This window comes from Acartia tonsa, chromosome 15, assembly GCF_053477335.1.
Source record: "Acartia tonsa isolate MP-2025a chromosome 15, ASM5347733v1, whole genome shotgun sequence".
NCBI lineage: Eukaryota > Metazoa > Arthropoda > Copepoda > Calanoida > Acartiidae > Acartia > Acartia tonsa.
Window position 1 is genome coordinate 13294509 of NC_137274.1, and position 25582 is coordinate 13320090.

General features: G+C 32.6%; 2 protein-coding genes and 1 long non-coding RNA gene across 3 annotated transcripts; all 3 read left to right on the top strand.

The window, feature by feature from the left end:
* Nucleotides 1-266: 266 nt before the first annotated feature.
* LOC145306915 (uncharacterized) lies at nucleotides 267-1323 on the top strand. The gene is made up of 2 exons (XM_080149254.1): nucleotides 267-740; nucleotides 1132-1323. The coding sequence occupies exons 1-2, from the start codon at nucleotides 357-359 to the stop codon at nucleotides 1321-1323; spliced, it is 576 nt and encodes a 191-aa protein (XP_080005380.1). The 5' UTR covers nucleotides 267-356.
* A 271-nt stretch (nucleotides 1324-1594) lies between these two features.
* Nucleotides 1595-7983, top strand: LOC145307684 (uncharacterized). The gene is made up of 7 exons (XM_080150170.1): nucleotides 1595-1741; nucleotides 2085-2182; nucleotides 5946-6261; nucleotides 6522-6635; nucleotides 6821-6877; nucleotides 7229-7292; nucleotides 7625-7983. The coding sequence occupies exons 1-7, from the start codon at nucleotides 1625-1627 to the stop codon at nucleotides 7912-7914; spliced, it is 1056 nt and encodes a 351-aa protein (XP_080006296.1). The 5' UTR covers nucleotides 1595-1624; the 3' UTR covers nucleotides 7915-7983.
* Nucleotides 7984-9834: 1851 nt separating this feature from the next.
* LOC145307685 (uncharacterized) lies at nucleotides 9835-10398 on the top strand. Its single transcript, XR_013875570.1, has 2 exons — nucleotides 9835-10064; nucleotides 10280-10398. It is a non-coding gene; the product is annotated as an uncharacterized LOC145307685 (long non-coding RNA).
* The last annotated feature ends 15184 nt before the right edge of the window (nucleotides 10399-25582 follow it).

Here is a 25582-nt window from a genome sequence, read left to right on the forward strand (position 1 = left end):
GGATGGTTTCAAGCTATTTTCACTTAATACTTATTAATTCAAATACTCCCTATTTAATTTATAACAATCATATCTCGCTAGCTGCAGAACCGATATTGTTCTTATTTACAGTAAAGAGAAATCATAGAAAAAATCCCCCCCCCCCCACACCACAAAATTTTTAATATTATTAAACTGTTTAAATGGAAGCTTTACATTTCAGACCCTGTGTTTGTTGGTTAATTCTATTAAAAAGATTTAGCCCTTTGGATACCACCATTATGGAGTATGGGTAACCGGAAGCCGCCGGTATTCCGCAGGCGGCCTTAGCTGACTATGGTAATGCGGTGGCGGTCAATAGTGCTGGCGGTTTAGACATGATGATGATGGCGGCCGCCGCCGGCGGTCCTGGTGCTCACACAATGCATCCAGTCCACCACCCGGCGGCTGTTCAGCCGCAGTCGTACACACCGGCTGCAGCTGTTTCCGCATCTGCAGCACTTGCCTTCAGCCAATACACGGCGGCCATGGCTGCTAATAGCCAACAGCAAGCCGCATCCCAAGCTGTTACCCAGGGTGGACAAGGTCAGGCGGCTGGAACCGCCACCGGTGGTTATGTAGTAGCACCGGCGGCTGCGGGACAGCAACAAACCAGCACTTTTTTGCCAACCTATACTGGCGGCCACGGTGCCTACATCAGTATGGCCCAGCCGCATCCTAGTTATGATGGATTGGCGGGAATTCCTCAATATATTCCACAGGTGAGTCTCAATTGATATCTCTTAAACGGCTAAGGTTTTGATATTTTATTAAATCAACAAATGGTATTTTAGTAGCGAAGCTTATATATAATAATAATGGTATTTCTTAACGTTTGTTGTAAGGCAAGTTTACTAATTTGAATACTTAACCTACCTAAAATATGGATTAATTCACAATACCTTTAATTAAATACTAAAGAATACATGGTTGTACGTGTTCGTTATTAACTAATATGTAAATTAAGTCTAAAATACAGATTTAAGGGGGGGGGGGGAGTTCTCACACATTTGCGTAAACCTGGTATATAGGCTTTGTCTTTGGACTGAGAGTATAGGTTATAAAAGATAAAAAGTTGAATGGGGTAATACAACTAAACTTGTGTATTTTTAGGGTACTACAACACAATTGCAGCTAGTGAGCCCACACCAACCCTATGATCAACAACACATGATAAACACACAGGTAAATAACAAGGCTGGTTTACCTTACAGGTTTCTAGTTGTATTGACAATAGGTACTAGTAGGAATTCGATTTTTAACAATATTTTGGGGTTGGAAAAGCTATGGGTACCTATTAGATAGACAGGTAGAGAGGGGACTTACCCAATTTTTAAAACACGTTTTGTTGTCTTAAAGATTTTGTGTTCTTTTTATTATATCCTGATTGGTAAGTTCAAACTAAGGGGTGTCCAAACTTTTGAACAAATATTTGTAATCCACAGAAGAAGTAATTTGGTTTATCATTATAGGGAATAAACATCTTCAAATCCTTGTTAAGTTAAGTGTTTCTCATTCTGGTATCAGTTGATGAAGGATTTTAAAATTCTGATTTTACTTTATTCTTATTTTATACTGATGGTCGAAACTATTTTAGGTGCCTCATATGGTTGGAAGTGGCTCCCAGCAGCAGTTGGGTGGCGGCAGCCAACAACAGCAGCAGCAGTCAGCCACTGGCACACCAGCTCCCACACAAAAAGTAACCCAAGGCACCAATTCACAGGTAAAAAATGCTTTTCATAAAAGCAAAATTAAAAAAACCTATTTCTAAGATAAAATAAAACATTTTTAAAGAAGTAAACAATGACTTCATTCAATCGTACAAATTATGAAATAAATTTTACGGCAGAGAACTGAATAACGAAATTTTTTATATAAACCGTCCATTTTTGTCGTGTTTCTAGGGTCGTAACCTAAATAGTTATAAACCATCCTTGTGCCATAAGATGCTTCACTGTAAAGGAGAACCATGTCGGTCCAACGGATATTAGGATCGTCTTATTTTAATATATTAATCAAAAGTACTATGACGACGAATTCTGAAAATTGATATTGAATTAATCTAGGTTGGTGTGGAGATTGGTGCGAAGCCTCCCGACCCCGCAATTCCCCATGGTCAGTTAAAACAGATGCTGCCTAACCAGCTAGAATATTATTTTTCCAGGTAAAACATTTTTTTGCCTTACCCGAAGTTTTATGAAACACTTTATTTCATTCGTTGGTAATAAAATTGTTTCGACTAGAGCTTGATCTTTAAATGTGTAGCCGTTTCCGTAGCCGCAGCCGTGGATGTAGTTGTGGCCGTAGCCGTCGGCACTGCCAGTGCTGCCAATAAAACATGGATTTTTAAATGTTTTAAGTGTTGACGTATTATTATCATTATTTTATTTCATATTTTTACTTAAAATTCAAAAAGTGATTGTGATTAAAGATCGCTATTAGGTTAGTGGCTGTACCTCTGGCAGCGGCAACGGCTATACATTTAAAGATCTAGCTCAGTATTTCTTTTCTTTACTAAATCTTGATTGATTGGTTCAAAGTAGCGGTGTCCAGTCATAATGATTTTGGATGAACATCAATTATCCTCCAATGTCTTATCCTTTAAGACCCCTGAGTCTATTGTATGAAAAAACTTTAAAATATATGTTACGATTAAGAAATTATGAAATTGAGATATAAGTCTTGCTGTATGAAAAAGAACTAGTCGTTGATAAAAAAAATAGGGGAAAATATAATTCATTTATTTTAAAAGCTTTTCCGTGTTTTGGGAAAATTGATTTTATTTTTATCTGATAGTTAATCAATTAGGGTGAATTAACAGCATTTTCTTTTGCAATAAAGATGTGTATTTTTTACTTTTTATTGAATAAATTGAAATACATCCTCAATGACGATTAACAAGATCCCCCCCCCCCTTCCCCAATTTAAAATTCATTAAATGTACACAAAGTTTTGTGCCAACTTGGTAATGGAAGTACTGATGTGCAATGTCCACTTAAAGGACGCCTGCAAGAAATACCACGCTTTAACTGCTGAAAGATTGCCACAAATAGACCCAATACCCCAAATTTAAAGCCTTCAGCTTCAATAACAAAAAAGTTCTAGGCATTTCAAAATAGCATTTTATGTACAATAAAATTTTTGAAAGATTTCCAATGCCCATAAAAGAAAAGACAATATTAAATTACTTCGCCTAGACAAAAAATTATAACCTTATCTTTGTCAGAAACTTAGATTGCCGGTAACTGATTACATTTTTGCAATAAAAACACCACATTTCATAGTCAAAATCTCTGAAACAAAAATTGATTTAAATTGGATTTTTAAACGAAAATCCTAGCGGAAACAAAGGGGGAAGCTCAGCTGTGATTGGTTATTAAGCTGATTCAGCCTTCTGATTGGCTACAGTACACTTGGTACAACGCAAGTAAAACTTAATGTTTTTTAATGATTTTGACTATAAAAATGGGTATTTTTATTGTAAAAATATAATTAGTTACTGGAAACCTAAAGGACCTAGGAAATCTTCTACAAATCCCTTATCCCTTATCCCTGCTTGTATGTTTGTACAATAAAGTTGAGAAATTTTTTATGTAGATTTCTAAAATGAGGTTGAATTTTTAAAATTTTGCTTTTTTGTATGTTTTTTTTAAACAAAAAATTTAATCGACACATTTAGACAATTTTCCGCCATCTGAAAAAAGCTTTAGATATTTTTTGATCTATACCGCCTTAGAAGAGTTTTTTAATTTTGAAGATCAAAATTTTCAATATAATTTTAAAAACATTTAAAACTTTAATCTTCTATTATTTCTTTTACTGCGATTAAGTTTTCAACTAAACAAAATCTACAAAACACATTATACATTAACACTCGTTTTTTTTTATTTCACAATAGATTTAATAAGTTTTAAACGAAGAACACTATGAAAACAAATCCAAGGCTTAAACAATAATAATCCATATTCTTAACTTGAAAATTTTGCAGCAGTTAACAATAATTATTTGACATCAACATCACCCTTTAAATATTTCCCATGTGTTTTTTTTGTAATTTAAGGCTTAAGTATTTTAAAACCCTTTTAAAGAGTATTCCTTTATTATTCTTGACTTCTATTGTATGCAGACACTTGTAGTATGGGCTTACAAACGTTTTTGTATAGGTGCTTTAGATGAAAATATTGTAAATACATAATTTTATAGATCTAAAATACCCTAAATAGCATCAAAAACTAATAAAATTTTACTTAAGTTTTCCCCAAACGCTTTTATGAAAATGTGTAGTAAGCATTAATCAATACAATCAAAAGAATCATTTTATTGGGTCAATGTTGCCAAAATTCTAATACTAATATGGCCACAAAAATCAAACAAAAAACAAATCACAAACATAAAACATTCTTTTAACGCACGGTCAAAATAAAATTTAACCATTTTTTCCTATAATAAGAATATAGAAATATTTATTTAAAAAAGAATGGTGACACTTATGGCGGATTAGAATAAGTTTTCTCAATAAAAAGACGACATTTTACATCTTAAGGCGGATTTTTCCTAAATTAACCGATTAAATTTTTTTTATAAAAAACTATAAAAATAACTTATTTTTCAAAAAAATAATTTAATTTATTAAATCTTTAAATAAAATTTCACAAGATTGTTGTAACACTTCTTTCATATAATTGATTCTAGGAGGATTTGCGGAAGATTTCCTAGGTCCTTTATGACAAAAATAAGCTTATAATTTTGTTTCTAGGCCACGTAGTTTAATTTCAAAGTTTTCAACATGAGCATTGCAATTCTTTCAAAATTTTCATTGTACATAAAATGTCTTTTTAAAATGCCTAGAACTTTTTTGTTATAGAAGCTGAAGGCTTCAAATTTGGGGTATTTGGTCTACTTGTGGCAGTCTTTCAGCAGTTAAAGCGTGGTATTTCTTGCAGGCTTCCTTTAACCATTTTTTACAGTCAATATGATTTAGTACTTTTTCTTGTACCTACTCTGTGTCTAAAAATGCTTTTGACTTAGTCACTCATTAAAAAATCTTTGTTTATATTTTGACAAAGGGAAATTTTATTCATATATAGCGCAGCATCTTATTATTTAAAACTTCATGATAAAATATTAGTCTTATTAAGTGATTTTAAAATGTTCAGATACCTACAACACATTTTTTGTAGTTAGTTAAAAGATATAACTTTTACAATCAGGTTTTCAAAGAATCACATAAAAAGTTGTCAGTCAATGACGGGTGGACAGTATTAAAATGTGTGTATGATATATAAAGCTGCGCTACTTTAGACATACTTCAATGCAAGATTGCACTTTTATGGATATTTGTGTAAAGATAACCTTTGTTCAGCATTATTCATTTTATTTTGGAACAATCCTTTTTATTGTCAGTGGACCATCCATAACACTCCTTAACCCCTTTGATGATTTAAAAGCTATTGGCTTCGCCCAACATATCCTTGTTTTGGTGTCCAAAATAATTGTTGGTTTTTTTTCGTTAACTGTCGAGCTGTTATAAAAGCACACAACAATTTTTACAAAAATATTGAGGGAAGGTTTTTTTTCTTCCATTAGATATTAAAAGGACTCTGCTTTATTCATGATGACATAGTTTTAATAAAATGTATAATGTATTTATGTATGTACATTAATTTGATCATTTATTTTATTTACATTATTTTGCAATATGCGGATATTTAAATGGGTTTAAAAAAAGATTGTCCAAACGTTCCATCCACTAACTGAAATCTACAGAAGGGGTAATTTTGTGTATGTCACTGAAGATGTACATCAATTTATCAGCCATTGTCTTGTCCCTTATTTTTTTCATACATTTTGGTTAATTTAAGTGGGATACCTGCCATTTATAAGCTAATTTAGTAAAGCGCAGCTGATGTTCATGTTAAACTTTTTAGGGGTACCCCAATCTTGGCAAGAATAAAGCACAAGCCCACCAACAGAATCACAAACTTTGTGGCCAGCAAGACCATGCTAAATGCCGCTGCCGCCGGAACCGCCGCCGTCAACAATCCGCCGCCTACTGCTGGTGGTCCGCCGCAGGCAGCTGTCGCCACCAATGTATACCGTCCACCACTGCCGCAGACGGCCGGAATGCCGCCATTTGTGGGAACTGCTGCTCCAGCAACCAACCAACCTCCGCCGCCGTCGGCGGGACAAGCTGTTCAGATTCCATATCCGGTTCAGGCGCCTTCGCCAGCTCAAGTTATCCAGGTAATCTAATTTTGATATAAATTATGATATGCTTAGGGAAGGAAATGGCATTGGATTGTAAATTGTAGCTTATTACTATGACCCTACTTAGGTTCTTAGTACACAAACAATAAACACGGACCCCCAAAGCTTTTTTTCGTGTTTGCTTATAAACTATATTGTATTAAGTTCCAAAAACTAACGTATTTTCTATATCTATAATCACAGTTTTATTATTTAAGCCATTTTATTTACTTACTAAAGATCTCTATCTCTTATAGCAGCCTGTAGTAGTGACAGGAAGTTCTGTGGGTGCAAGTATGGTGTTTACAACTGTTACACCCAGTTCTACATCAACACCCACACATGCGGCTGCTCTGCCTCAAGGAAGTCAGGTACAATAGCTATCCCTGTTAATTTAATTTAATTTTTAAATCTAGTTAATATGTTAAAGTACATTAAAATAAAAAAAAATGCCTTCATCAAAACTATTTCTATTTTCAAATGAAATCTCGTTGACTTAAAAAAAAATTTTAATCCTAGAAGGAAACAAATCTAATTAATTTATTTCAATTTTTAGGATGTAGCTCAGGTCACAAATAATAGTTGTGAAAGATTTAACGCTGTTTATAATAAGGTATAAAAGTTAGTTTAGACCCATAACAGCTCAAGTCCAGAAACCTGCATGGTTCATCAAGGGGTTCTGGAGAAACCCCTCCCCCTGATAAAACATGACTTTGTTACGTCCCCCTTTGATCCATTTTTTTATTTAAAAAAATACCTTTGAAAATATTGTCAGAATCCGAAAAAAAAAATAATCTGCAATGCATGAATTAATCCAATTGTTTTGGGCTGATTCTTGTAAGAATCTGAATCCAACTCAAAAAAATGTATGCATTGCCATTCCTAATATTAATCTAATCCATGGTCAAATAATGCTATTTAATCATTACTATTATATGAAATGAAATACCGTATATCTTTTTAGGAGCAAGGCAATTCAAAGAGTTTCTCAGCAGCAGTCAAAAATCTTCATGAAATTACTTCATTTCAGGAATATTAACCACCCATATTAATCATAATCAAAAAAGCTTCTTACCGATAATCAGTTTGTTTATTTACCTTAAATAAATTGCATTATTTTTTCATACATTTTTTATTTTATAAACTTATGCCAACCTTATTGTACCTAATACTTTTTGTAGCTATTCTATAACTCAATTTGTTTTTCTGTCTGTTTGTTCATCCAAAAGTCAATCAGTTTAACTAAGTTTTTAAAATGAAATTCCTAAGCTTTGATTTTATGGACACAACTGACATTATTTTTCTCTATATTTAAAGATATTTTCCCTTTAATATAATGGAGTTAATATGTTTTAAATTTAGGAGGTTAAAGTTGTGAAAATGAAACCCCCTAAAGTTAGGAAAGTGGCAGACTATACATTGTTGAAACGTGAAATAACAAATTGTAATAAATATAAGCCTGAATTATTTTTTAAAAATTTATATGAAATGCAAAACTATGTTGAAACACTCTTTGACCAGGGTTGCATAGCCACAGCTTTAGTTGCTGCAGTCATGCTTTGTTTTTTTTGTCCTTTTCTATATCCTTTCTTCCTGCAGTATTCAATACAATCTTATATTTTGTTTCTTCAAGGCTTAAAGGAAGCCTGAAAGAAATACTACGCTTTAACTGCTGAAAGACTGCCACAAGTAGACCAAATACCGCAAATTTGAAGCCTTCAGCTTCTGTAACAAAAAAGTTCTAGGCATTTTAAAATGACATTTTATGTACAATGAAAATTTTGAAAGAATTGCAATGCTCATGTTGAAAACTTTGAAATTAAACTACGTTGCCTAGAAACAAAATTATAAGCTTATTTTTGTCATAAATTTAGGTTTCCAGTAACTAATTATATTTTTACAATAAAAATACCCATTTTTATAGTCAAAATCATTAAAAAAAATTAAGTTTTACTTGCATTGTACCGAATGTACTGTAGCCAATCAGAAGGCTTAATCAGCTTAACAACCAATCACAGCTAAGCTTGTATTAGTTTACCCCTTTGTTTCCGCTATAATTTTTGTTTAAAAATGCAATTTAAATCGAATTTTTTTCTTAGATTTTGACTATGAAATGTGGTGTTTTTATTGTAAAAATGTAATCAGTTACAGGCAATCTAAGTTTTTGACAAAGATAAGGTTATAATTTTATGTCTAGGCAATGTAATTTAATATTGTTTTTTCTTTTATGAGCATTGGAAATCTTTCAAAAATTCCATTGTACATAAAATGCTATTTTGAAATGCCTAGAACTTTTTTGTTATTGAAGCTGAAGGCTTTAAATTTGGGGTATTGGGTCTACTTGTGGCAGTCTTTCAGCAGTTAAAGCGTGTTATTTCTTGCTGGCGTCCTTTAAGCAGATTGAAGAACTTGATACAAGTTAAGTTATGCCTTTTTGGTTCATTGTAACTAAAGGGACGTAAAAATTTAAGTTCTTAAAATCTCATATCTATTTTGTGTGTTCAAGACTTAAACTGTTTTTAACCTATTTTTGAATGGGGGGTCAAAAATATACTAGGACACCTATAGAATCAGACTGCAGAGCCCAAATTTGAATTAAGTCCCCAGTAAACTTTTTTTGGGGGATTTAAAAATAAATTTTTAGTGTTGCTGTAATCATTTTGACCGAAGCAAAAGCTTTTTTTTACTTCGGGTAATATTGTGGCTTACAGAAAATTTTTATATAATTCACTTTATATTGATACAACAAAAAAAACATTACTCTGTTCAATGGAAATAATTTTTTTTTCCAAAACAATTAATTTCATTGAAAAATCTAACATTTACAATAAAACAAATTATTCTGAAATCTAACCAATAAGAAGTGTTGTTTTATATAATTCTTTACAATTCAAAAAAAGAGTGTTTTCACAAAGTGACTTATTTCCAATGTAGTTAAATATTTTTTATTTAATTAAAATGAAAAGAATGAAAACCGTACACATAAAAGATACATACTTTTCAAAATTATTTTAAAAGATAAGTTTGAATAATCTTATTTTATAACACATTTGTATATGTGACAAAAATAAATTTGTTGTATTGCACAAACATTTGTTGTCATTTAACCCTTTACAGCCAATTTTTATGTTTTTAAAATAAGTGAGAGAACACAAACATGTTAATGTTAATTCGTTGATATATTATAAAGAATTAACTTTTTAGTGAATTTTTATAGTAAAATCATAAGGCCTAATTTTACTCTATACCAGAATACAATATTTATGAAGCATAACACTCTAAAAGCTACGAATTTTACCCAAATAAAAAAAAGACCTTTTGCTCGGATCAAAATGATCACGGCAACAGTAAAAATTAATATTTAAATCCCCCCAAAAAAGTTTATTGGGGACTTAATTCAAATTTAGGCTCTGCAGTCTCATTCTACTGGTGTCATAGTATATTTTTTATATACGTTTTAAAAATAGGTTAAAAACAGTTTAAGCAGCTTGAAAAACCTTTTACAAGTTAAGTAATGCCTTTTTTGCTCATTGTAGCTAAAGTGACATGAAACTACAAAAGGCATTGTTTTATACCTGTGAACATGAAAAATAAAAAAAAACTGTCATCTTGTCAGCCTTTTTTTTGTTTTTAGCAACCATAAAATATAGCAGCATTTGAACTAAGGACAAATGATTAAGTAATGGTGGCTGTGCAATCATTATTAGTAATTACAAACTTGTTATGATACTAGCGGCTACACCCCTAGAGGCCTCGAGTGGCACTTAAATTTTTTTTTATATTTGAAATATGTCTGTTAGGTTGGCGTTTATGTTGCGTTGGAATCTCTATGTACAATGGAGAAAAGTAAAAAAAAATTTTATTTCTCTTGGGAGGTTGTGGTGCCCTCCCCTAAAATAGTTATAAACCTTCCCGGGACCTATGGGAAGCTTCTCTGTTAAGAAGAACCTGATCGGTTCAGCGGTTAGCGAGATCCTATGGTACAAACAAACACACAGACATCCTGTTACTTTAGTATAATGTAGATAATTATAAATGTAATGAAAAAAATACCAGTGTTAATAATTATTTCCTACCTTGTTATCATGTAAAAAAAAGAAACTGTTAATGATAAATAAAATGAATTCAATGAAATTGATATTTGTTTATATTGTAGATAATTATAAATGTATGGCTATGTTTTTATATCACAGCAGTTCTTTAATTAAATCTTCCGTTCCTTCCGCATGTAAAAGGATGTACGATTTTACTTATGCTTATGCAAGCTAATCTATGATTATCCCTTGTCCGTCCATCAATATATACTGTTCTTTGATTATTATCTTTTTGTTGACTCCTTACACTTAAGTAACTACATTTTTTATTAGCTGACAGACATTTCTTGGTGGTAAAATAGAAAAAATGTTTCTTTGAGTGTATTTTTAAAGTTTGTTTTACACAGATTCTACATATAAAGCTACGTGTGGACTAAATTAGAATATACATTAGTTTTGCTTATACCAGTATTGAAGCATATTTCTATTTTCTTGACATAAGATTGTCTTTCTGCCGGCAGTATGTACTCCTAAATAATGTTAGCATTATTTTTAAAAAAAATTTTGCCTGCTAAAGCAAGCTACAACGAGTAGGAAAGACAATGACACCCATGCAATTAGTTTTGCTTTAGTGCTTGCTGTTCTATTAATTTCCGCAGCGAAGGAGACTTATCTTGCAGGCAAATAAAGATATCATAATTAATAGGATTGTCCATTTTAGGTACTTCTGTGTATGTGGCCTTTTATGTGTGATATATGGTGGAAGAATTTTTTATGGTGAAAATTAATTTCATCCTGTATCCTAAAATGTGAGTTACAAATGAGTTTAAATTGGTGAGTATAATGTGTGTATGAATTCCGGCAAGTTTCATTTTGTTAGGAGCAAAATTGTCATGTGTATTAGAAATTGTCCATATTCATGTGATTTATATGTGTTTGTTGAGTCTCATGATGAAATGTTGACGCATATGGTCATTGAATCTTGTTAGAAAGTTAATTTTGCTCTCAAATGGGAGGTGTGTGGATTTACGGATTTTCAAAAAAGTGATAAAAGAAATGTTCCGATTGTACAGATTTTTTATTTTGGTGTATGGAATTTCTGAACATGGTGTTATAATTAGTGTATGATCTTTATAAATAAGATATAGATAGATATATAGATAGTTGGACAGATAGATAGATAGAAAGATAGACAGTTTCATTTTGTCAAAATTTTTGAGAATAATGTGTGTATGTATTCTGGCAAGTTTCTTTTTGTAAGGAGCAAAATTGTCATGTGTATGAGAAATTGTCCATACTCATGTGATTTATGTTTGGAGTTTTATGAAAAAATGTTGACCTGCCTAGACGCATATGGTCATTGAATCTCGTTAGAAAGTTAATTTAACTTTCAAACAGGGGGTGTGTATTGTCCTCTTTTCAAGGAAGCCTTATTTTTTCAAAGACAGATAGAAAGATAGACAGATAGATAATCAGATAGATAGGCAGGTAGAGTCATGTGTATGAGAAATTGTCCATGTTCATGTGATTTATTTGTGTTGAGTTTTATGACAAAATGTTGACCTGCCTAGACACATTTGATAGATAGATAGACAATTATATTGATAGACAAATAAATAGATAGATAGACAGGAGAAGAATTAATTACCATCCTTTATCCTTAAAAGTGAGTTAAAAGTGGTGAGTATAATGTGTGTATGTATTCCGACATGTTTCATTTAATTAGGAGCAAAATTGTCATGTGTATAAGAAATTGTCCATATTCATGTGATTTATGTGTGTTGAGTTTCATGACAAAATGTTGACCTGCCTAGACACATATGGTCATTGAATCTCGTTAGAAAGTTAATTTGGCTTTCAAACGGGGGGTGTGTCTTGTCCTCTTTTCGAGGAAGATTTAGTTTTTCAAGATAGATAGATAAATAGGTAGACAGATAGATAGACAGGCAGACAGATAGATAGATAGATATACAAATAGATAGATAGACAGATAGATAAACTGATAGATAGACAGAAAGATAGATAGACAGATAGGTAGACAGATAAGTTTAATTTTGTTAAGAGAAAATTTTAGGTTCTTCTGTGTATGTGGCCTTCTATGTGTGATATATGGTGGAAGAATTTTTTTATGGTGAAGATTTAATTCCCATCCTTTATCCTAAAATGTGAGTTACAAATGAGTTTAAAGTGGTGAGTATAATGTGTGTATGTATTCCGGCAAGCAGGGTGTCAGAGCCGTTTAATTTTGATGCGGCTTTGGCTCTGCGGAGCCGTATCTGAAAATACGGCTCCGGCTCCTACCTTAAAATTAATATATCAATTTTTGTTCATTATTGAAATTGATAAAATAAAATAAATAATATAAAATATTTTGCTTTTATTTGATTAAAGCTATATAAAAGTAAAAGGATGTGTGTCTATTTGTTAAGTAACAATAGTTTTTCAGTTTATTATATGGAAATAGACCATTGCCAAATTATATTATTACTTTAAAAAATCACTTTTAGCTAAGCCGGAGCCGTTTTTAAATAAGAATACAGATCTGGCTCCGGCTCCACCAAAAATGTTGCTGCTCCCGGCTCCGGCTCCGAAACACTGCCGGCAAGTCTCATTTTGTTAGGAGCAATATTGTCATGTGTATGACAAATTGTCCATATTCATGTGATTTATGTGTGTTAAGTTTTTGACAAAATGTTGACCTGCCTAGACGCATATGATAGATAGATAGACAGATACATTTTATGGTGAAGAATGAATTCCCATCCTTTATCCTAAAATGTGAGTTACAAATGAGTTAAAAGTGGTGAGTATTATGTGTGTATGTATTTTGGCAAGTTTCATTTAATTAGGAGCAAAATTGTCATGTGTATGAGAAATTTCCATATTCATGTGATTTATGTGTGTTGAGTTTCATGACAAAATGTTGACCTGCCTAGACACATATGGTCATTGAATCTTGTTAGAAAGTTTATTTGGCTTGTAAACGGGGTGTGTCTTGTCCTCTTTTCGAGGAAGCTTTGGTTTTTCAAGATAGATAGATAAATAGGTAGACAGACAGACAGATAGATAGATATACAGATAAATAGACAGATAGATAATCAGATAGATAGATAGACAGATAGATAATCAGATAGATAAACAGATAGGTAGACAGATAGATAAAAAGACAGTTACATAGACAGTTAGATGGACAGTTAAATAGATAGACAGTTAGATACACCTCAGCACCTCGGGGCTAAAAAAACTTGTTTCAATCTTTATAATTGTACACAGGGTTTCGGATCCGCATTGATTGTATGCGGATCCGGATCCTTGACAATAAAAATGAAATCACCAAATTTTTCAAGAAAATTTTATTCTTTAATTAGAAGTCAAAAATACTTTTAATTTTCTGAACCTAAACCTTAAAGATTGGCTCTCATCAAGAGAATGTCTGAGATTTTATATAAATTTAGGTAGATTTTTCCATTTTTTTCGCATTTTTTTAAGTCCAAGGATCCGGATCCGGATTCTTGGACTCAAAAATATGCGGATCTGGATCCGAAACTCGGATTGTACATTCTATATCCGCGGAAAGCCATTTATAATATGATGAAAGAAATAACTATTCTCGTATTTATTTGAATCCGGTGGATAGGAACCGGTTGTCACCCATACAAAAAAACTGTCTAGCATCGTATTATATCCAGCTTTCTACGAATATAAAAATGTAAAATCATAAGATGAAAACCATTTTTTTAGCCCGTACCTTGGCACCTCGGGGCTAACAAATTGGTTTTAATCTTATGATTGTACTTTCTATATCCGCGGAAAGCCGTTTATAATGTGATGTTTATACCGTTTTTGCTTTTATTGATGTTGTCATCTTTATATTATTTATTCAATAAATATATTTAATTAAAATTGAGTTCCTTATTTTTATTTCTTGTATTTTTTTGTTGCAGATAAAAAATAAAAGAGGAAAAATGTTAAAGCTATGTTTTTATTTAGTTTGATAGGTTAAAGAGGCTGCTGATAATTATGAAATATGAAACATAAATGAACATTTAGTTTAACCTTATTTTTATATTTAAGCCAATGAATTCTATTAAGACATATAAAAGTTCACTACTCCAAGTGCCTTAACTCTTTAAATGCACTTCGTGGAACTATCCCTTTAATCATGCTGTATTTTATTCTAGCGGTTATACCCCAAGCATAATGGAGCTCTGTAATCGAAAGGGCTAGAATAATCGCTTAAAACAAAGTTTAGAAGCTTACCTAAAAGAGAAAACACAGTTAAGCAGTTTTGAGATCTTAATATACAAAAAAAAACTTACTTCTTAGTAAAATATGACATTTAATACAATAAATAAGATAGTTTATTATATCAATTTTATATATTGATGCAAATATTTAAGAAACACTTATTATAGAACTTTTTGGACTAAATTAATTATCCCATCCATGCCCACAAAATTTCCCTAATATGTATAATTTTTATATCCTGTCATCTCAAAAAAATTTAAAACACCAAAGATATTAGGTAATATGTATATGTAGCCAAAAACCTGCTGAAAGGCAGTTCATGGATGTTTTATTAAATGGCTGGAAATTCTGATATTCTTAACTACAAAAATTTGAAAATCGGACCATAAACACCAAAGATATGGAGAAATATATAAAAATAGCCAAAAACCTTTTAAAAGGCAGCCCAGCATCCATTAAACGGCGAGAAATTTAATTTAAATATCCATAACTAAAAAATATTTGAAAATCCGACCTAATAATAAGACAACAATTTTTATAAAAAAATTTTATGACGGCATTATTTAATTAAAGGAACTCATAAAAATGCAATAAAGTCGTCGTTAATGTTGAAATCATTCTCTTTTATCTACTTTTAAAACCAAAGTTTTTCTATAAGGGTTGGTCCGTCCTTAACGGCGGAAAACTGTCTATAATACGATGCGATAAATATCTTTTACAGTATGGCTTCCAAACCGATTTATATCCGCTGGATTAGAACCGGTCTAAGCATACTTAAGAATCATGTTTAGCTTCGTATTACAGTAAAATTTCAACAATTAATAAACTAAAAATCATAAAATTAGTGTTAAATTTTTAGCACGGGTCTTAGGCACCTCAGGGCCCACAAAACTGGTTTTATTTGTATATTTTTTCATTCTAAATAACGGCGGAAAGCTGTCTATAAAACGATGCGATAAATATCTTTTCCAGTATGGCTTTCAAACCGATTTATATCCACTGGATTAGAACCGGCTCTTAGCAATAATGAAAAATCATGTTTAGCTTCGTATTACAGTCAAATTTCCACAATTATTAAACTATAAACCATAAAATTAATGTTAAATTTTTAAGCACGGGCCTTAGGCACCTCAAGGCCCCCAGAACTGGTTTTATCTGTATATTTTTTTCATTCTAAATAACCGCGGAAAACTGTCTATAATACGATGTGATAAATATATATTCCAGTATAGCTTCAGTTCAAACCGTCCCTAACAGATAGCTCTTTATTAATTTAAGCATGTTAGAATTCTCCTATAAATTTTATATCTAGGTTTACTATTCAAATATTATGCTAATTTTATTCTAATGGTGGATAAAATCTTTCTATCATTTTTAGTCTTTTAAAATCGCTAGTATTTGTAGTTGCACCTAAAAAAATAGCGAATAATGAGATTTTCCTTTTATTATTGTTATTATCATAAACCGGTTAGAAGATATATTTTTCATGTCAGATATACATTATACTCAATCTGTATGAGGAAATGAAAATAGGGAAAATATTTCAACAAGCTCATATTTTTTCAAAGATAATATCATTATAATAAAGTAAAAGAATGTTTGTCTGTACCAAAGGATCTCGTAACCGCTGAAACTATAAATATATTCTCCGTTCAATTTAGCTTATCATAGGTTTATAACTATTTTGGGGTAAAGTACCAAACTAAATTTAAATTGGTCAACATAGCCGCCCCCCCCCCCCCCAAAAAAAAAAGAAAATATCTTTTTCTCAATAAAACTAAAATAAATAAAGGGGGGGGGGGATAAATCAACCCCCCACCTCAAGTGTAGATCATATAAGTTTTATGGAAGGACGTACGGCCACAATAATAAATTAGCATACCTACGCTACTTATTTAAAAGACACTATAGAATATTTCTACTTATTTTGGAATTTTAAGAATTTTAATAAGATTTTTAAAAAATACACAAAAATAAGAACTTATCCATGGAGATTTTATACAGCATTTTATTGTTTTTTTAAAATAATTTTAAAACTACAAAAATAATTTACTGTCTACCTCTTTGGTGGTCTGTTTTATATTCAGAAATAAAGGTTTCGTGATTTTTAGAAGAATCGAGGCAATAGAGATGTAGAATATAATATACGTACGGGTATTATGACAGGGGAAAATGTTCTCAACTTAGCTTGCTAACAAGGAACTCGTTTATTTGGCCAGTTCGTTCATCAAGTAGAAGGTAGGGAATGGGGGAATTTCTTTTTGAGCCCGCTGCAAGTTTCACTTTATTGAGAACATGAAAATCTGGTGTAACATATAAAGATTACCCTCCTCTCCCCCCTCAATCAAAAAGCTTGGAAGCCCTTGCATTATAAATTGAAATGTTTGCCTGTCTATCTGGGATATTGGGATGTTTATTACACTAGTCCCCAAAGTTTTATAATAGTGTTTTCTTATTCACAACTTATGGGAACTATTATATTGAATTTTGATTGGTTGGTTCATTAAGTTGAGTGTACAACGTTTCAACCACTAATATTAATCTACAGAAAGGGAAAATTTTGTGTATCATAATTTGGGTATGTACTTCAATTTATCGGCCATTGTCTTATCCCTTAGATCCCTGGATATATATTGAACATCAATTTAGTTTAGGGGTTATGTGTCTTCAGTATCACTTCGAAACCGATTAATATCCAATGGTTCACAACCATCCCGAAAAATCATGTACAGCATCATATTACACACAATTTTCACGAATATAAAGATATAAATAAAAAAATTGAAAGCAGTTTTGTTAGACTGGGCCTTCGGTCACATGGGCTACCAAATTTGATTTTAATCTTACAATAATTTGTAATTTGTTTGTTAAAGAACAAGAATGACAACATCCATATAAAAGCGAAGCTATAAAACGGTAAGACAAACGAATATTAATACTTGTAAAGTGTTAAAACTGAATAATCATAATATAAATGTATAAAAGTATAAGAAAAATTGTAAGTAAATTCGTTGAAAAACTACTTAAATACAGGATATGGTTTAAGGACATACTCACATTTTGAGGACTTGATTATATAGATGCTTCGCTTATAACAATGTTTTTTTTTAGTTCTAGGAATCAGTATTCCAAAAATCAGATCAATCGGATAATTTGATGGCATAATTATTTGTTGTTAAAAAACAACATGTTTAAAATGGACAAACAGACATTCTGGTAACGGTTAAAGAGTTGCTACGCTTTCTAAATCGTACCTAGCTACTACAGCAATCACAATGCAATGTTTGGAATCGATAGACCCTTATTATAGAAAAGCTTCGCTTTCAAAAATTATTTACAATTAATTTACAAATAACTACACCAGATTTCGTCATGAAATTGAATAGATTTATTCAAACTTAGTTCAGATTATATTTTTTTAAATATTTAGTTATTGCAATTAAATATTTGGGTTTTGTCTATTTCATGACATCGCCTCTTAAGGGGAGGTTCTTCGTAATTTTACAGTATAGCTTTTGATAGATTATTTTAGGTTAGAAAAATGATTGCTTCGTAGGATCAGAGCCCCCCACATTGGCTATAAATAGGAGAAATTGTTATGATCTTCTGGATTAGAACTGAAAAATCATGTATAGCATCGTATTACAGACAATTATCCACAAATATTGAAATTAAAAATAAGAAAATTAATACAAGTAGGTAGCCCGCGCCTTGGGCCCCTTTTGGGTAACAAAATAGGTTCTTATATGATAATTTTTCATATTAATATCCGCGGAATGCTGTCTATGAAATGCGATAAACAAATATAATGTGATTGTTGTTTATTATTTTTATGTTGAAAATGAGATTCATAAAAACTTACGAATTTTTGTTTATTAAAAAGATTAATGCCATTTGAAAACAGACATAAAAGCCCGTCCAAAGGGATAAGGCACATAAATTGATTACACCCCCATTGATGATACACAAAATTACCTATATTGTTGACTATGTTAAGTGGTTGAAACGTCTGAATGGGAATAATTTTACGAGTTTTATTTTCTTTTGTTAACATTTTCCTAGAAAACATACATTATTTAATTTGAACCATAAGGAAACAAGGATGACAACATCCATAAAAGCGAAGCTCTGAAATGGTAGGACAAACGAACATTAACACTTGTAGAGTGTCAGAACTGAATAATGAGAATGTAAAAGTACAAAAGTCAAGACAAAGTAAATTTGTTGAAAAACCATTAAATGCAGGATAATGTTTTAGGACATACTTACATTTTACGACTTGATTATAAAGTTGCTTTGCTTATAATATAATAATCATACGTCCGTCCGGAACGGCTAACTTTTTTCTTTAATACAGGCATGTTAAAATTGTCTTATCGATTTCAGACTTTGCATGGTGATTTCTTTAGTAGTTAGGTATAGTTTAGAAAGCGTAGCAACTCTATAATCGTTGCCAGAATGTCAGTACGTCCATTTTAAACATCTTGATTTTTAACTTTATAACAAAAAATGTTATGTGATATTATGATCCGATTGATGATCTGATTTTATAAATAGTGATTTCTAAGACAACAAAGTATAATGTTACAAGAGAATAATCTCTATTATCAAGTGCTAAAATGCAAGTATGTCCTAAAACATTATCCTGTATTTAAGCAGTTTTTCAACAAATTTACCTACAATTTTGTTTCGACTTTTATACATTTAAATTCTGATTATTTATTTCTGACACTCTACAAGTGTCAATGGTAGTTGGACAAAGTAACTTTAAAAACCAGCCATGTGACGTCATAAAAATGAAGGATAATCCATCTCTTTTTTAGGGGTTTTCTTTCCTACTTCTCCTCTCATCTCCCTCATAAATATGACGTCACATGGCTGATTTTTACTTTGTCCCACTACGTGTCTGTCAATGTTCGTTTGTCCTACCGTTTCAGAGCTTCTCTTTATGGATGTTGTCATCATTGTTATATTGTCATCGGTCTTTTGGGGAGGAGGCGAAAACGCCCCCCCCCCCCCCCTATTATCTCGGCTTCTTGTATAGTTAAAGGTTTATAGTATACTAGCAGCTACGCCCCTAGAGGCCTCTAGGGGCACTTGAGGAGGGTTAAATCCCAAGACTTATTTTTTAGACTTAGATTTAAAACAAAAAAGTAAAAAAAAATGGGGAAGGTGATGGTACTCTCCCCCAAAATATTTAAAATATTCCTGGGGCCTATGAGTTGCTTCCCTGTTAAGGAGAACCCAATCGGATCAGCGGTTAGCGAGATCCTTCGCTACAAACAAACAAATAGACAAATAGACAGACAGACAGACAGACATCGTTCTACTTTGTATTACAGATGGAACTAAATATGATTGACATATCAACGTGATAATAAAACTACATTATACTTTCACTAGCGGTTACGCCCCATAGAAGCCTCTAGGGGCATGAAAATGATTTTTTTAAATATTACAAAAAAAAATTGCATGGGGTTAGTTAAATGTTTTTTTGGCGATTTTCTTGGGAGGGAGGTGGTACCCTCCCCCAAAATTGTTATAAACCTTCCCGGGACCTATGAGAAGCTACCCTGTTATAGGAGAAGCCGACCAGTTCAGCGGTTAGTGAGATCCTTCGCTACAGGCAAAAAAAGCCTACAACTTTATAAAATGGGATTAGACAATTATTTGTATAAAATACACGTATGTAGATGATTAAAGTCCCTCCACTAATTATGATGTCATACAATAGAATAGCCAATGAGAGGCCAGTATACACTGTAATTGACCATTGGTAAAATTTATGTTGGCCTCTCATTGGTTATTCTATCGTATGACATCATAATCTGTGGAGGGACTTTCATCATCTTCTACAAGTATGACAACATCCATAAGTAGCGAAGCACAAAAAGATCATGAATAAGAATACGGACAAGGAAAAAAGAGCATTTGGTAAAATAAAGAAGATTGGGAAAAATCACAAAACCTTGGTCATGTATTTTTATATTTTTTGATATTGATATTTTTAATGATGACTAACATACTGACGTTCAAAGTAAAAGTAGCTGTTTTAAACTTAATTATGATCCATATTGATAGGATTGGTGACAAGAAGTTTCAACAGTCTATCTTTTATAGGAGCCGAGAAAATGACGCTTCTCCAAAAACATTTCAGAAAGTCTGAATACGGACATTTTGAATTATAGAGTAGCTTAGCTACTAATAAACAATAAAAATAATGGGTCAGACAGATAATAAGGTTTTTTATCAGTAGTTAAGGATCTCTCTAACCACTGAACCGATGTGGTTCTTCTTTAGTCTAAGGAGGGTTTATATCTATTTTGAGAGAGGGTATCTCTAACCCCCCACCCCTATGACAAATCGCCCCTAGAAAAAATTACCACCCTCCCCACCAAAATTTTTTTATGGGCGTAGCCGCTAGTCCATATAATGAAGTAACAGGATCTCTGTCTGTCTGTGTGTTCCAAAGGATCTCGCTAACCGTTGAAACAATAAAGTTTTCTTATACAGGGTAGCTTCTCATAGGTCCTGGGATGGTTTATAACTATTTGGGGGGGGGGGGGGAGGGTACTACCACCCTCCCAAGAGAAAACGCTCCTAGAAAAAAATTAAACCAATCCGTGTCATACAAAAGATATTAAAAATTGTACATGCTGCCTTGGCCCATAAATACATTACCATGCATAAATAGGACTTCCAGACAAACGTTGTGCAATATTAAAAGGTTGGTTGCTTCACACCGCAGTTATAACAAGTGGAGTATGTTTGATGGGTGGTGGAAAGGCCTAGCACCTGAGGAGACACCAAGCCCTCTGGCTAGAACATACTTTGAAAATGAATTAATACTGAAATATTTTTTTTCATGGGCCGGGGTAAGAGAGGAAAGTCTTGACTAGGTAGGGTAACTGGATGTATGTCTTTCTGTATGTTTGTTTGTCTCTACAAAAGAATCCCACTAACCGATATGGGAAGGTTTATAACTATTTTGGACACTTCCAAGAGAATTCGCCCCTATTAACCCTTACAGATCGGGGGGGGGGGGCTCTTGGAGCCCCTCCTCTAGTTTTTTCAATCTCATTTTTTTTGTAGGTAAGATGGAGAGCTGTGACTTCGTGACTTTTTAAGTTTAGTAATTATACGTCGGCAAAAGTTGATTTTATTAAGATAGCTGGTCTGTGTCGGTCGTGGTGTCCGGTCAAAGTTGGTTGGGTAGCACTAAAATTAGAAAAAATTCTAAATAAATCTTAATTTCTACATTATGCCTTTTTTGTATAAGGTAGAAACCTAAAACTTTTTGGTGAATACTTTGATATCAATGACCTTCTGAGAAAAGTGGTGTTATGACTGTTTGACCGCTCCCTGACCGACTTTATGACCGATTTTTGTCCGGCTTTTACTATAGACATATATCATGAATATCGTGGCTTCTATTACAGCTAGAGACCTATAAATTTTTTTGGTAAATCCTTGAGCAACAACAAACAGATAAAAATATTAAATGGCGCCGCCAACCGCCGTTTTACCGCCGTAACCGCCGAAAATGGCGGTTTCCGTTATTTGCCGTTTTTCGGCGATGATCAGAAAAAGTAATTTTTTTGTTATGAAAAATAAAAGTTCGTCCTAAAATTTGATCATCCTAGCTGCAAAATTTGCCGCTCTACAGCTGTTTGAAAGTTTAGCGGCTGGCCGCTAAAAAGCAGCTAAGGAGCGGTCTGACCGCTATGACTAGAAAAGGTAATTTTCTCTAAAAATACACATGTACCACCAGAAAAAAAATTTTACGTCTTTATCTGTAACAGGAGCCGAGATAGAGGGGGGGGGCTCTTGGAGCCCCCCCCCCCCCCCCGATCTATTAAGGTGGGAATTGGGGCCCGATCTATAAGGGTTAAAATGACCCTCTTAAAAATTTTCTCAAATTTTCAAAATTGAAAAAAATGATCTAAGAGGGGCAATGAAATCTATAATACAAAGTAGAACGATGTCTGTCTGTCTGTCTGTCCGTCTGTCCGTCTGACCGTCTGTCCGTCTGTCTGTCTGTCCCTTAAGATCTCGGTAACCACTGAACCGATCGGATTCTACTCTTCAGGGTATCTACCTATTGGTCCTGTGGTGGTTTTAAGCTATTTTCTCGGGGGGTGGGACACCCCCAACCCCCCCAAAAACCAAAAAATCCCCCCCCCATTTTTTTTTTTTTTTTTTAAGGAGATTTCCATGGTCCTTTACGATTTTCGCAATAATTTTTTTTATCACCTCTTGGGGCAAAGCCCCTAGAGGCTAGGGGCGAAGCCGCTAGTATGAATATAATTTATCAAATATATTACATACCTAAAGTTTAAAGTGGCATTCAAAGTTTAAAAACCACCTTTTCTTATTCGTTAGCCTAAACATTATTTTTATAGGTTAGTTCTAAACTTTTAGTGTCCAACTTTTTTTCACCAATAATTTTGATAAAAAAAGGGAAATTTTGATCATCATCAATGAGGAATGAGGATATACATTAAGGGTTCATATCGGAATTAGACAAAGAGGGGATAGGCAACAGATAAAATGTACTTTAAAAACATTTTTTTCATTCCTCCAGTTTGATAATAAATTTCCGACTATAAGTCAGTCAAAGTCATACTTCGCTTCCTAACTCTTTTACTTAACAACCTTTGTTTTCTGTCCTTTTTTGCAAAATTGAAAATGCTGTAATTTTCTGATTTTTTTTTAAAGCTAGAAGAACATTTCTTTCAGGAACTGTTTATAATTATGTCAATTTTATATTAGATATCACAAAATATAAATTTCGGCGGCAGCAGCTGTACTTGGCTGCTGTACTGTGCAACTACTGCAATCGGCGGTCGGCGGGAAAACGGCGGTGGATTTTCACGAAATTTTAATATTTTATGTAGTCATATTAGAAAAGCCTAAGTTTATAATTTGAAGTTTCAAAGTCAATAATTGCGGTCACAGGAGCCATTTAAAGTTTGCTGGAGCCTGGAGGATCAGGACCTGCAGGATCGTGCCTGGAATCTGAAATTGACTTAAACTCCAATATTTCATATTAGGATGTACTACTATATGATATCTAAGTATTTTTGTAACATAAAATACATTGTTTAAGTCAAACAAATATTTTTGCCTATTACCTGGATATTTCACAAGAAACAAGGATGACAACATCCATAAAAGCAAAGCACTGAAACGGTAGGACAAACGGACATTAACACTTGTATAGTATCTGAACTGAATAATCAGAATTTAAAAGTATAAGAGTCGAAGCATAATTGTAAGTAAATTTGTTGAAAAACTGCTTGAAGCAGGATAATGTTTATAGACATACTTACATTTTTGGACTTGATTATAGAGTTGCTTCGCTTATAATATTGTTCTTTGTTGTCCCAGGAATCAATATACCAAAAATCAGATCAAACGGATAATTAGAACACTTGAAAATTTGTTGTTAAAAAAGTAGAAAAATCAACATGTTTAAAATGGACGTACGGACATTCTGGTAATGATTATAGAGTTGCTACTCTTTCTAAATCGTACCCAACTACTACAGGAATCATCATGCAAAGTTTGAAATCGATAGGACAATTCTAACATGCCTAAATTAACAAATAAAAGCTATCTATCTCGGACGGACGGACGTACGGACCGACCCTAATTATAGAAAAGCTTCGCTTTTAAAAAAGACCTAAAAATCGTATATATCTTAACCTCTGAGCAATCAAAAGGAAAATATATATATTGTTTTAGTTTTAACTGGAAATCTATGAAATCAGCTCTAAAGCATTGTTTGCCAGAATAGCCTTCCCTTGTCCCTGATTAGTACATAAATCGCCATGCAAAGTTTTACATCAACAGGACAATTCCAACATGTCAAAATTAACGATATGAGCAATAAGGTAAGGAAGGATGGATCGACCCAAATTATAGAAAAGCTTCGCTTTTAAACATCAGACAAAATTTAAAATCAATAAACATAATACTGGAAGAGATAGGAACACTTAAAAAGATCAGGGATCTTAAGGGATAAGACAATGGACGATAAATTAATGTATATTAGGGTGGGCCGATTTTGGACAATTTTTATCTGAGACCTAAGCGGAGGTCTTAAAACCGCTGACGACCAGACATACAATTTTATATATATTTGTAAATAAAGAAATTAAGGATTATACAGGGTGTTTTTTTAAAAGTTAAAAGTATTGCTTAATTTAACCCACTTGCCATTGACAGAAATTGATAATCTATATCTTAATTTCTTCATTGATGTGGGACATTTTGTATGAGAAAAAAATATTTGGCGATTTTTAACAAATTCTGCCTTAAAAACCGGCTTTTCCAATGTACCTATTTTTGGAAGATTTTTGGATCACGACTAATTTAAAGAGTGTGCAAAAATGTGTAAATTTTCAAAAATCAAATTGCGCGGCTTGTGTTAATAGTAAAAAAATGTTACACATACCGTTAGAATTGTCATAAACTCTAGTTTTTTAAAAGCAAAGCTTTTCTATAATTAGGGTCGGTCCGTCCGTCCATCCGTAAGTCCGCCGTCCGCCCGAGATAGTTAGCTTTTATTCGTTAATTTAGGCATGTTAGAATTGTCCTATCGATTTCAAATTTTGCATGGTGATTCCTGTAGTAGTTAGGTACGATTTAGAAAGCGTAGCAACTCTATAATCGTTACCAGAATGTCCATACGTCCATTTTAAACATGTTGATTTTTTTACTTTTTTAATAACAATTTTTTATGTGATAAAATCATCCGATTGATCTGATTTTTTGATTACTGATTCCTATTACAATAAGGTACAATATTATGAGCGAAGCATCTCTATAATCAAGTATCAAAAAGTCAGTATGTCCTTAAACAGAATTCTGCATTTAATAAGTTTTGCAACAAATTTACGTATAATTTTGTCAAACCTTATATTTTCATATTTTGCATATTCAGTTCTGACACTCAACAATAGTTAATGTTCGTCTGTCATATCGTTTCAGAGCTTCGCTTTTATGGATGTTGTCATCCTGTTTTGTAGATT